Below are 12,832 nucleotides of genomic sequence, written 5' to 3'. Positions count from 1 at the left end.
CATGCATCTTTTTAATAAAATGATATTTATTTAACTTCTATAAAAATTAATTTTTATTCTACTTATAAGAAAAGCTCTTTACTTTTTATATTTTAAAACCTAACTTTTAATTTTTATAATTTTTATTTAACTTTTTGTAGTAAAATTTAAAGAACACAGAGTGCGGATATTATTATTAAAATCGAGAGTGATTATAATTTATTAAAAATATGTTTATTTTGAAATCAAACAAGACGCCAGTACGATGCAATAAAATAACAATCGGGGAGGATTTAGTCCCTCAAGGGGAAACTAGACTGATTCTATATTAACAACTATATTTGACAGTTGATGAGTGGCGAAAACTTATTGGTTTAGAACAATAAACAACAACCTAAATGATTGTTGCGCTTAATCATGTAATGAGGGAGATCAAGATTTATTATTGTTGATGAAAATTAAGAAATCGCAATCACTACCCTGTCCCTTTGCACAACCAAGAATAGTGACAAGTGACTAATGATTTGAGTCTGGATATGGATAAGAAGCACTTCAATGGAATATGACAAATAAGTATCCACCACGTCTTACCCCAATGGCATATTAAGTACGAAAACATATTATTATGCCACAATGAAGAGACATACCTGCTCAAAAGCTTTTATCTCCAGCCACATTTTCTTTCGCTATTTTTTCTTCCAAAATGAATATCTTCACAACAAAAAGCAGATATTTATATTAATATCTTGTTCAGCTGTTATACCCTTTCATTGTTTGCTTTCAAAATCAGTATAATATCTCGACAACAAGTGGCAGATTTTTTTGGGCCGGAGAAGAGATATTCTTGTTTCAAATTGGAACTGTAAGAGCTGCCCTCACCTTATTTCTGACAATTTTTTGCGTTAATTATCCAGTCTTACAATGACCTGTTTCTTTTCTCAAACGGTGAAATTTGTGACATCAGTAAACATATTTTAATAAGATCAAAATAGCTTTTAAATATATTATCCATAGGCTCTCGGGAAGCAAGTCCAAATGGTCTTCTAAAATTTTGAAAAATAACATTAAAGCAAACTAAGATTAGAATACACATTTCTCCTTAACCTCCCCATAGCTCGTATATAAATTTACAAAACACCCTGGCACTACTCTGTTTTTTACCTAACCCATTGAACACATCATGTACACAGCAAGAAGCTCTTCAAAATTCACAACATGCATGGGTACTAACCACTTTTTTCGATTTACAAGAATTGCTTCAGCCAATTACAGTTTTCGGCGTCCTTCTCCAAATTTTCTGTTAACTTCCTTACTTCTTGCAATGCTTGCATTTTGTCCATGGTCACCAGTGGCAAATCAACAAATGTTTCGAGAAATTGCCGTGCCCTTGCAGTCCCTTGAGACACGTCATCGGATTCAAAAACTCTCTTACGTTTAGAACCCACCTGCAAATTATAATCGCAAATTTTTAATAATTCATTTCAATGCCGTAGATTCGCTGTTGCCAATACCGTGGCTATTATTTCTGATTTTTTTTTTTCAAATTCAGACAAGTGAAGAAAACGTTTCCAACATGTCAAATAAAATACAACAGTAAGAAATTAAAAGTGGCTCTCAGCAAACAGGCACGCACGAGACAGTGAAATCCTCTGAAGCTCGAAGAGGAGAGGGTTAAAGTTAAGTGCATGTGCATGTGATATTTTCCCTCCATGGAATATTCACATGAAACCAGTTTTACATAGAAGATTCTCTCCTTGATGAATAAACTAGAGTATTACAAGAATAGTCATATATTAACCAAACATCATTTCACTTACTGATGTTTTCAAATTAGACCTGGGTACTTCAATCGCCAGAATTAAGGAAACACATAGGTTCCTCATAACATAAGCCAAAATTTTTTTAAGAGAAATCCTTATTTTCCAATTTGTTTATTCTGAGAAATGATGTTTTTTAATATCACATATCAATGAGAGAAACAAAAAATTGCAATTAGCTATACCTCCTGTGTAGTATCAGTTAGGGATGCTGCAGGGGGAGAAAAGTCTTCTAATTCTGCCGCCTTTTCTCTAGCTAGGGTAACAACACTTTCAGGGAAGTTAGCAAACTCCGCAACATGAATACCAAAACTCTGATCACATGCTCCGGGTTCAACCTAAAATGTAGAAAAGTGTGAAAAAAGAGTTGATGTAAATGCAGATTCCTATTTGACTACATTACTATAGTTTTCGAACATGATGGCCAGACTTGTTGAGAAGGACTGTTGTAAGCTCATTGCCAAAAAATGTAATCCAAAAATTGGTTAATAATCAACAATAACAAGAATCCTGGAAGATTTATGAGTGGATGATGCATTTACGACAGACTTCTGTAATCAACAGTAACAAGGCATTTGCTGGTAACAGGACACATAAGTATATGGCGAGTCATTCAATCTCTTCACACTACTTTTGAGAAAACTGGGTAGGTCTTTTTTTTCCTTTCCGGAAGTGCTAGGCTAACAAAAACATGACTCTGACCGGTTGTTGATTGATTGTTCTGATTTCAGAATAATGGTCAATTGTTTGTGCGAAGAAATGTATCACCGGAAAGGGATAAGAGGATTTTTTTTTTTTTCGATATAAACCTAAGTCTAATATTATAGTTTAATGTTCAAGCCAAATATAACTACCTTATTTCATTGTCTGCCCCCTTTAAAGCTTCTCATATCCTTAAATTTCTTAGCAATATCACCTTCTAGTAAACCAAGGTATAAATGAAACATCATGAAAGGATTGACGAAATCTAGAAAATCAAAACTTATTGAAGGGTACGGGTGACAATCTGCCAAAAATTTTGCTGGCATGTGATGCGGAGGTACAAAGTAAAAATTGTAGAATTCTTGAATTAACTTTCAATAGAGTAAAAACAGGTTAAGTTCATCACTTCTGGGGAGAAAAAAGTTCCAAATAGGCTTTCATAAAAGTGCTTTCCCCTAATGAGGAACATTAGTCATAAATGTTTGGAATGTATTTACCTTATATAGCATAGTTAGCTTTCGAGTTGATGAGTCAATATGCGCACTAACATGATAGTTTGCCACGCCAACAATTTGCTTCTGTGGATCGTTGCTTACATTTTCAAGGGCTAAAGCAGTCAGCTCGTGAAAGTGGGTGGCAAACAAAGTAGGTGCTTTGATAACTTCAACAATATGCTCACAAATGGCCCAAGCTAGACCTGCATATAATAAAAACATGTTTTAAGTTTAAATGTACTGAAACGTGTAAGGGCTTTCGATTACCAACCTGGGTTAAACCAACTGTTTATTACACCAATGCACACCACTGAATAATCTTTTTGCAGAATGAAATTCTTATCAATCCAACCATTACGGTACAAGTAATCACAAATTTACCTTGCATGCTAAATTTAAGAAAATAGGATATCAATAAATTTTTACTGACAACTATTTTTGCTCGTTATATTTAACAAGCAATATTATCAATGTACGAATTGGTTTCAAATCCACATGAAATGTTGAGGAGAGGATACTTCATTTGATAGAAGCTTTAAATGCAACACTGTATTCTATGAAGACATTTTATAAAAAAAAAAAAATTACAAATTGGCATTTGTACAGTGCTTTTCCAGTAAAATAAAAAGAATGACCGAATCTAAAAAAACTGATTTTGATACCCCAAATTTAAAAAAGTCTATTTTTAGTTCAAATTTTAAAAATATAGTTTTATTCCGTAAACACTAAATTTGATAGACTAAAATGACTAATTAGAAATTTTTTTAAGTCCTTTAAATTTAGAATTTAGGACTAAAATCATATTTTCAAAAATTAAGGAATTAAGATGTTGTCCATAATTAATATCTTAGATCATCGCATTCATAAAGGGTGTAGTCCCTTAATATAGACGCAACTCTGAGAATCCTAGAGAAAACAAAGTTGCAATCTTGCTTATCAAGTATACTTTTTGGCCTAGTGAAGGTTGAGCTAACAAGTTGTATCAGAGTATCCTTGCCATCAGCTATAGCTATTAACTTAGTAGTAAACACTAGACAAGCACGTGAAATACAAAGACTCTGGCAGCAGAGAATTCCAAGGCCATAAAATTTCCAAAAATGGTTCAATTATATAAATTAATAAGTGACTGAAGACAGGAAAAAGCAATAGAACAAAATTTTAAGACATACGTTTTCACGTTCAGAATTAAGATAGAAGATGAGATTTACTACTTTTTTAATTTTATGTTTTATCTCAGGTAGAAGAAGCCATTGTACCGGTCAGTAAGAGAGCACAACATGAGTAAGTTATTTGTTCAACATATATTTGAAAACAATTATTCAGATTTAAGATATTGCAACATGACACAAATAAGGAAGAGTAAGACAAACCAAATCCATCATAGGTTGATGTCCCACGCCCCAACTCATCAATGATTATCAAAGACTTTTCAGTTGCTCCTTTTAATATTGATGCAGTTTCAAGCATTTCTTGCATGAAGGTAGAAACACCACGTAGCTGGGGAGATTAAAAAAAAGAAATCAGAATTTGAATTAGGGAGACCACAATTACTGAGCATCAAACAGTAACTTAAAAATTGCAGTTTTAAATATAAGCCTAAAAAATAACAGAATGCCATTCTAGATGGGCACTGAAAAAATGGACTTTTTGCAGTTGGTAATACCCTTACAGACATACAATTTTACCATATTTAAGCAACTAAAAATCCCATTAATGATGTCATTTATTCTAACAGAAATAAAATTAAAGTAACATAAGAGCGAAAGAAGTTTAATTTCATGCATCCAAATAGTCTAAAAGCAACAAAAAAAACAATTATACAAGTAGTTTTTTTCTTATTATAAGCCTCAAACAGTTTCAGAGATAAGGGTGGGGATTTGCAACTAACAAGGGCAAATAATGCGCAATAGACTCACTTGGCAGTCACCAGCACCCACACGGGCAAAAATACAATCACGAACAGATATGCTGGCTTTGTCACAAGGAACAAATGAACCAACTTGTGCCATCAAAATATTCACACCCACCTATATAGAGAACAAACTCTGTTAACCGTGGGTAGCAAGAATGCTCATATCTGAATTACGAGGTATAAAATGTCTACAAAAACACCAGTGCAAAAGTAGAAGGTGGAGGTCAGCTCCGACAATAAAATTCACAAGCCAATTAAATAGTGATTAATTTTTCCACTAAAATGGTATAGAAGATACACACCTGCCGAATGAATGTTGATTTACCACCCATGTTAGGCCCCGTTATTATTTGAAACCAAGTTTTTTCTCTGACCTGGTTTGTTACAAAAAGAAAAATAAAAAGAATCAACTTATAAGTTCCTAATTTAAATCAACATTTGGTATAAAATTCCATGGATCTCGTTAACACTTACAAGCTTACAATCATTTGGTATAAAATTCACCCAATCTTGGGCTTCCACGCAAGGGTGTCTGCAGCCTTCTAAGATAATATCTCCTTCATCCTATTAAAATAAAAATGAAAACATTAAACATCATTCTGAAAAAGACAACTCCAACCAAAACAAGGGATAAATAGAAAAGGGAGATAAATGCAAGATGAAAAGAATCTGGTTATTTTGAAAACAGCAAACTATGTACCGATGGAGTGATATCAGGCCTTGTGTAGGGCGTCGGGCAACTAGAAGCTAAATCAGCAAAGCTCAGTAATACATCCAATTCAGAGATTATTTCAGCTAAAGATTCAAACACCTGCAAAACAAAAATTTCTTCAATTTAGAGCAGAAGAAAAAGTAATCTTAAGACATAACAAGTGTGTTTGGATTAGCTTAAATTGTACTTAATACAGCTTGACTGAAAGCATGTTGAAGCAGTATCAGAAACATAAAACAAAACAATTTTTTTCTATGCATTAATTGAATCTAAACTTGCTTTACATATATACTCACCTCAGAAAAAGTTGTCGCTGTTTGAACTACCTTATCAACTAACTTCTTTTGACAATTTTTGTACTCCTCAAGAATTTGTTGATACTGATCCCCTAGTTTTTTGAGCTTCGTGTTGGTAAATTTCACTCCATCTTTACGGGTTTCCAGTACAATAAACTGGGTATTGAGCTTCTTCCTTATCTTTGGCTCTTCCTTCTTTGTGATTCTGAAAACGTGTCCAAATTGTGTGCCTTTGTCTAACTTTAATGCCTTATCTATAGGCAGATCAAGATCATCAGCAGTTTGTCTATGCAAGTTATGTATTTGGCTCTCTAGTAATTCTCGCTGTTCCTTTAGGTTAGCAAGTGTAGAGTCATAGCTTGGAGAAATCATGTATTCCCTGTTCTCCAGTTGGTCAAGGTCAACAGAAGCTTCTACAAGCCCAATGAATTTGTTCAGGTGCTCATCATCAGTCCATAAATGAAGAGGTTCCAAATACCTACTTCTCATCACTGAGGAAAATTGCCCATCATATATTTCCAAAGCACTTTTAATGAAAGGTAGTCGAATACTAGACTGCAACCAAAAGATGGTAGTGGAGTTAACAGCATGCTGTATCATTGGCCATGTAAACAGTTACATATAATCAGCAATATGGTTCTTTTATCAGCGATCAACAATATGGTTAGGTGGATGCAATTTCTATGTAGTTAAATGACAACAAAATTGATAAAAATAATAATAAACTTAACAAAAACTAAGAACCAAAAATATTGAGTCACAAAATAAGTACAAGTCCAATTGTAAGATAGCCATACCGTAGGTAAAATTCCATACCTTATCAAAACCTAAATGTAAGTACAGACAAGACTCTACCTGGTAAAGTTTAACAATATGTTGCAGACCAGCTCGTCGCTTCTGCAGATTGTGCACCAGTCGCTCAATGTCTGATATTCTTTTCAGATGCTGCCTCAGATCTTGGCGAAGCACAGTGTCCTCTACAAATGCTTGTACTATGTCCAATCTAGAATTAATTTCTGCCACATCTACTAATGGCTGTTTAAGCCAGATGTGCAATAACCGTTTTCCCATTCCAGCAGTACAAGTCCTATTCATGAGACCAAACAAACTGAAATTTTTGTTTGCATCAGTTTTGCTTTCCAGGACATTAAGTGCTCTCATGGCTGCAGAATCTAACCTCATGTAGCTGTCAAGATTGTACCTACGAAGGGTATAGTTTTCATAATTGCTTTCATCTGCCAGTAACTCTGCATAAGATAGTAATGCCCCCAGAGCACCAGGTGCATATTCAAATCCAGACACAAAATCTCGAACTGGTTCGATAGGACCTTTAACAAGCCTACCAAGATCCTGCACCAGATCTCTGGCTTTAAATTCATATTTCTTTTTCTCAGTTAACATCACACCACATTTAGTCAACACATCACACAACATTCTGTATTCAGTAGATTTGACAGACTCTATGGGCAGAAGACACTCTTTGCAGCCGAGTGCAACCAATGCTGATTCCACATTTGTGAAGTGATTGTCAAGGAATTCAGCCATCCCAAGCACTCTCTTAGTTAGATCAACAAATCCTAACCCAATGGTGCAACCATTTTCACGGAAGTTAAGTGACAAAGCAACAATAACAGGAGAATCTTGCATTTCACTGTTAGCAAACAGAACATCTTCAAAACTACCAATATTACCAGGCGTTCCAGTTTTGACCAGTCTCCAATTAGAACCACTACCTTCGTAGAGCTCAAGAGAATGATCTGTTCTATCCAAAAGGAGATCACGAGCAATTGTTTCAAACATGTTTCTGCTGACAGTAACACTGGAAAGAGCGTTTGATCCATTGCCCAGTTGTCGCATGGCAGTCGTAGTGTGGTAGTAGGTCTTTGCAATGAAAGTTGCATTGTCGCCATGGGCAGTATAATAGTCCTGAATAATTTTAAAAGGGCATTTAATCCAGTTATGATCATCATAATGCATAAAAAGGAGGAAATAAAGCTAAAGAAACTTGTTGATATAATATAAGAAAATTCAATTTAACAATAATACATTGTGAAAATTTATAATAAAAATTTCGAAGAAACTCTTCAAAAGATGAAAATAAGTTGCAGCAAGATGGTTTGTAAACCAGAACAATTGGATAATATTTTTTCTAGAAGTACTTTCAGTTTACTGAGCTTTAAGCATTTTATTTTACACAATCCACAAATAATACCTAACCAAGATATTTTTATGTTCTAGCACATATTAAAGAACAATTAACTGGACTATGTCAGTCTTAAATTTTGGGCCCTATTTCTATACAAAGTACTTCAGGATTACATTCTAATAAATATTGCTGAGATGAACAAAGTCATTTTATATAAAATTATTCCTCTTTAAGAAACCTATATAATATAAGACAAAATGTGAAAAGTAAAGAGATTGTCACATTTCAGAGATCATAAGCTACTTCTCAAGATATCTACGGGGCATGCCTGTACGGAATTTGAACCACTTGACATCCATTGAACAGAGTAATTCAAAACTAAACATCGAAAAAGACCAATTTCATCTATAAACTTACCCTACGATCAAAAAGTCGTATAGCCCTTGGATCCTGTTACAGAAAAGAAAATAGTGAATAAAAGTAAAAAAGGAAAAGTAACCACACCAATTTACAAAGTGTCATAACCATTAAACCAGCATCAATTAAAGAGGCAAAAAATGGATTGCATGGATATGAACCCATATAACCTGTTTTAATAAAGAGGAAACCAACAAAGTAACCAAAAAAACATGTCAAGAAAATAGTGGTTTAAATCAACAAATGTTAAATTTTCACTACTAAGCAATATGTAAGGAAAGCATTGACACCAGTATACAATTTCATGTATAGATGACTTGGTGTAGAGAATTTCATTTATAGATGGGTCTAAACATGTTACCACCAAATACTGCTCACTAAATTTAGAAAGTGTAAACAACAATAAGTATACAACTAAGTACTTGATCTTTAGCCTCTTTCTGAAGTCTATAAATCATGCGCTAAATTTGTAGTATCTTTAATGTCGAAAACAAAAAAACAACAATTAATGACGCAAGTAATGCTAACAACAATCTCGCAACAGAACCAAGTCCGTTCCAATACGAAACAAGAAAGGATAAATATTATAAGACTTACATCAGGTAGGGTTTTGAAAAATGATAGAAACCCTTGTGCTTGCTTAGAATCTAATAACAGCCATAAAAGAAAACAAGGAAAACCGTTAGCAAACTTCAAATAACCAACAATAACAAAACAAAGTACTAACACATAAATAATGTCAACATATTATCAATTTTCTCTTCTTTAAAATATGATAATTACCTAATTTGAGCTCAGGGAGCTTATTGGTTAGATCGACATTTTCAGCCATTGCTGAAAGTAGGGTTTAGTTTCAGAGCAAAACTGTATGTGCCTGAGATTTATGAAATGGTGGTACGAACTGTGAGAAGGCTTGCATTTGTTCATACATATGAGTGATATGGTGGAAGTGGGAGGTTTTCCACTTTCTGTGGTGTTGGTGGCGGGAAATACTCGCGGGCTTTTCAGAGGCCCGTCGCGGAAACGAAGTCCGTGACTTCAAACCTGGGTAACTGTAACTAAACCCGGTCCAAAATATCTCTATATTTGAGGTTTTTCACATTTTTCAATTTGTCATTTTTTTTAGAAAATTTAGTATTTTTATTTAAAATAATTTTTTATTTTGATGAGTCTATTTCTTAATTGTCTATTTAAACAAATTCCAATGTTTTTCACCTCACTTCTGTTTTGAAATTAAGAAGTCAGGTATTATATAGAGTAAAGATGATAAAATGGTCAATTAATTCATCTTATTTGTTCTGCCTTCTCTCTGATCCACCTATACTCAAGACAGTCAGAGATGAATTTTTCTTTTAATTTTAAAAATATATATTATAAAAATACATTATGTAAATATTTTTGTCAATTTTTTAATTAATTAATTAATATTTTCAATAAATTACTAGCTTATATTTGAAATTAATTTATAAATGATCATAATTTAAATAACAATAATAAATTTTTTATATTTTTAAATAATACAATATAAAGATTGTATTTTTTTCATTATAATAAGTTTTAAAAAAATATTAACTTATCATCCATTATAACCCACCATATTAGCAAATTAAAAATATCAATTCATTTTGATATGGAGTATAAATCACATCAAATTTATTATAAAGAAAGGAGGATTTGGCATTTTTTATTCTTCATTCAAATATTAAAATTTATTTGCACATACAGACTTTAGTTTATTTTCTTTTAAAAGTATAAGAGATTTAATAATAAGTGACAATATTAAGGATTCTGGTTGAACTAAAATAATTATAATTTGCAATACTTATGTATCTTTTTAAAATATTTTGATTTCAATCATTTTGAAAATAATTATCTTTTCTATAATAAAAAGTTGTACAAAGAGTACGTTTAACACAGGATAAATGTCTTTCCGTTTCCCATGTCTCCTTATTATTATTTTTTGTTTAATGTAGGTTTATTGATTTATAATTAGGATGACAGATAATTATTATTGTTTAAATTTGCACAAATATAAATTTATGCAATTAGATATGAGATCTTAATTTTAATTTTTATGTAATTATAATTTACTTCTTGTTAGTTCACATCAAATTGAATTATTTGATATAAATTTTTTAACAATATTAGGATATTTTATTGTAATTTTTTTATAAATAATAAAACAATACAAGAAAATATTTAAAAACAAAATATGATTAATTATTATGTTGATGAATTTGTAAATTAAAAGTTATTGATAATCTACATTCATAAAATACATAAGATAGTAATAGTAATACATATGAATGTAAAAACGTGAAATTTCCATGTCACAAAGTGACTTTAAACTGCTTAGTATTTAAAAACAACGTTCTTTTAATGGATTTACTCTTTTAATAATTGTTTTCTTCTTTTCTTGATTCTTGCATTCACATTTCCTCAAACACATATTGAGATAAACTTCTCCCATTATAGTCATTTTAATAAATCATTCACTTTGAAAGGTTTATGTGAATTATCTACCATAATATCTATTTGGTACGTACATTTTTTCCCAAATTTTATTTACTTTTCATGTGTTTTTATATTTTATAATTGTTCATATTTTTAGTCAATTCATTCATCCTAATAATATGTTATTTTATGAAAATGAAAATAAAACACAAATTTTTCATTAGTTAAATATTAAATAAAACAATAATCATAAATATTTTTACATAAAAAATATAAATATGATCAAACATACATTTATAGCTACCATTAGTAGTAATAAAAATTTATTGGTAAATTGTGTCTATGGATGAATTACTCACTAACAAAAATATATCAAGTTAAACTTTATTGATGGATACAAATTTTATCTTGTTTTTCCTTTATTATTTATAGTCTTTTATCTCCTTGTTGTCAACCAGCTACCATGCTACCATCTCCACTATAGGTCATTTTTAACCTTTGGGTCTCGTCCTCTTCCTATTTGTCATTCTCTCTTATTTTTCTCTTCTTCTTCTTCTTCCACCTTCACTTTCTCTACATCCGACCGCTGTCATCATTGTCAATGTATGTGCTCCATCTACGTATCATTAACAATCATCAATGTCACCGACACGCGTTACTTATACGTGTGTCACTCCTCTCCTCTTCCTCTCAATTTATTTTTCTCGACCATCGCCCAATATATAAAAAGATAAACTTCATCAAATTGGACAAAATGTTGTTGTTGAAAGTGTCAAGGATTTACCAACAAAATAAGATTGTTGGTAACTATGATTATCAATAAAAATATTTGTCAATAAATGAAAATTGTGATTTATTGACTAATAAATTTGATGGCTTTGAAAAATTGTTGCCCAAAGTCTCTATTCATTCTTGTTACCAGTTATGTATTAATAGTTTCTTTTTTGGACAATTTTTATATATAAGTTGACAATGACGGATCTTGGTTCTAAAATTTGGAGGGACTAAAATAATATATTTAAAATTCATATATCTCCTAAATAGTTTATACGAAACTCCTCTTTTACAACTATAATTCTTTGAATTTTAGAAAAGATTTTCTCTAATTCAAAATTAAAATTCATATATCTCTCAAAGGGTTAATATGAAACTCTTATTTTATAACTATAATTATTTGAATTATAGAGAAGGTTTTCCCTAATTCAAAATTGAATTCTTAGTATTATCTTTTAAAGAATGTGAAGAATTAAAATCATGTGAAGTAAAATTCATCTTGTTTTTTTCTCTACGAGTATATTCTCTTATCATTCCTAAACAATAATCTATTATTTTATTGTTCATCTATATACATATTTAAAATAAATAAAAAATAATTTATCAAAATTTAATACAAAATTGAGATATGTAATTGTTAAAAGAAAAATCTATGATAATCATATAAAAAAATTATGAGATAAAAAAATACTATTTATTAAACTAATATTTCCGTATCAATAGACAAAAGAGAGTTACATTTTGTATTATAACATATGAGAAATCATAATACAAAAGATGAGTTTGTATTTGTCTAAATTTTTTTTTTCATAATCAAAAAAACATACGAGAGTAGGAGATAAATACAATATATGATGAGATCATAATAAGAGAGAACATACAAAATATTTTAATAAATATGTTTATTCTTTATTGCTTAATTTTATATTTTATTATTTATTAACATTAAATATTATAATTTATAAAAGAAATAAAAATATATAATTTAATTTTCATAAATAAAATATATTGCATATAATTTAAAAAAAATAATTTTTTTGGGGGACATGGTCTGGATCAACTAAGATCTGCCTTAGTGAGTTCAGATATAAATAAAGTACAAATGAAAAAAATTAAACATCATATAGGA

The 12,832-nt window shown here is 30.9% G+C and overlaps 1 protein-coding gene across 2 annotated transcripts; it reads right to left on the bottom strand.

Moving 5' to 3' along the window:
- Nucleotides 1-440: 440 nt before the first annotated feature.
- LOC114177191 (DNA mismatch repair protein MSH2) lies at nt 441-9,517 on the bottom strand. 2 transcript variants are annotated; one of them, XM_028062448.1, is made up of 14 exons: nt 9,259-9,517; nt 9,073-9,122; nt 8,476-8,508; nt 6,768-7,838; nt 5,913-6,467; nt 5,605-5,715; nt 5,379-5,468; nt 5,207-5,278; nt 4,909-5,019; nt 4,363-4,489; nt 2,996-3,195; nt 1,982-2,134; nt 1,211-1,424; nt 441-690 (listed from the first exon to the last, which is right to left on the bottom strand). In XM_028062448.1, exons 1-13 carry the CDS (start codon nt 9,305-9,307, stop codon nt 1,224-1,226), a joined length of 2,823 nt encoding a protein of 940 aa, XP_027918249.1. In that variant the 5' UTR covers nt 9,308-9,517; the 3' UTR covers nt 441-690; nt 1,211-1,223. The 2 variants fall into 2 exon arrangements, with proteins under 2 accessions (XP_027918249.1, XP_027918248.1); XM_028062447.1 differs by lacking the exon at nt 441-690 and having other exon boundaries at nt 1,016-1,424.
- Nucleotides 9,518-12,832: the final 3,315 nt, after the last annotated feature.

This window comes from Vigna unguiculata, chromosome 3 (assembly GCF_004118075.2).
Source record: "Vigna unguiculata cultivar IT97K-499-35 chromosome 3, ASM411807v1, whole genome shotgun sequence".
Taxonomy (NCBI): domain Eukaryota; kingdom Viridiplantae; phylum Streptophyta; class Magnoliopsida; order Fabales; family Fabaceae; genus Vigna; species Vigna unguiculata.
This window is presented reverse-complemented; position numbering and strand designations above follow the sequence as displayed.

Bases quoted from the DNA above. Each gene is read 5' to 3' on its own strand.
- LOC114177191 (XM_028062448.1), bottom strand. From the start codon at position 9,307: ATGGCTGAAAATGTCGATCTAACCAATAAGCTCCCTGAGCTCAAATTA. The intron at 5,469-5,604 runs GTACATAGTTTG...TTATTTTAATAG, and splicing joins GGCCTGATATCACTCCATCG to GATGAAGGAGATATTATCTT. The intron at 4,490-4,908 runs GTGAGTCTATTG...TAATCTCCCCAG, and splicing joins TGGGTGCTGGTGACTGCCAA to CTACGTGGTGTTTCTACCTT.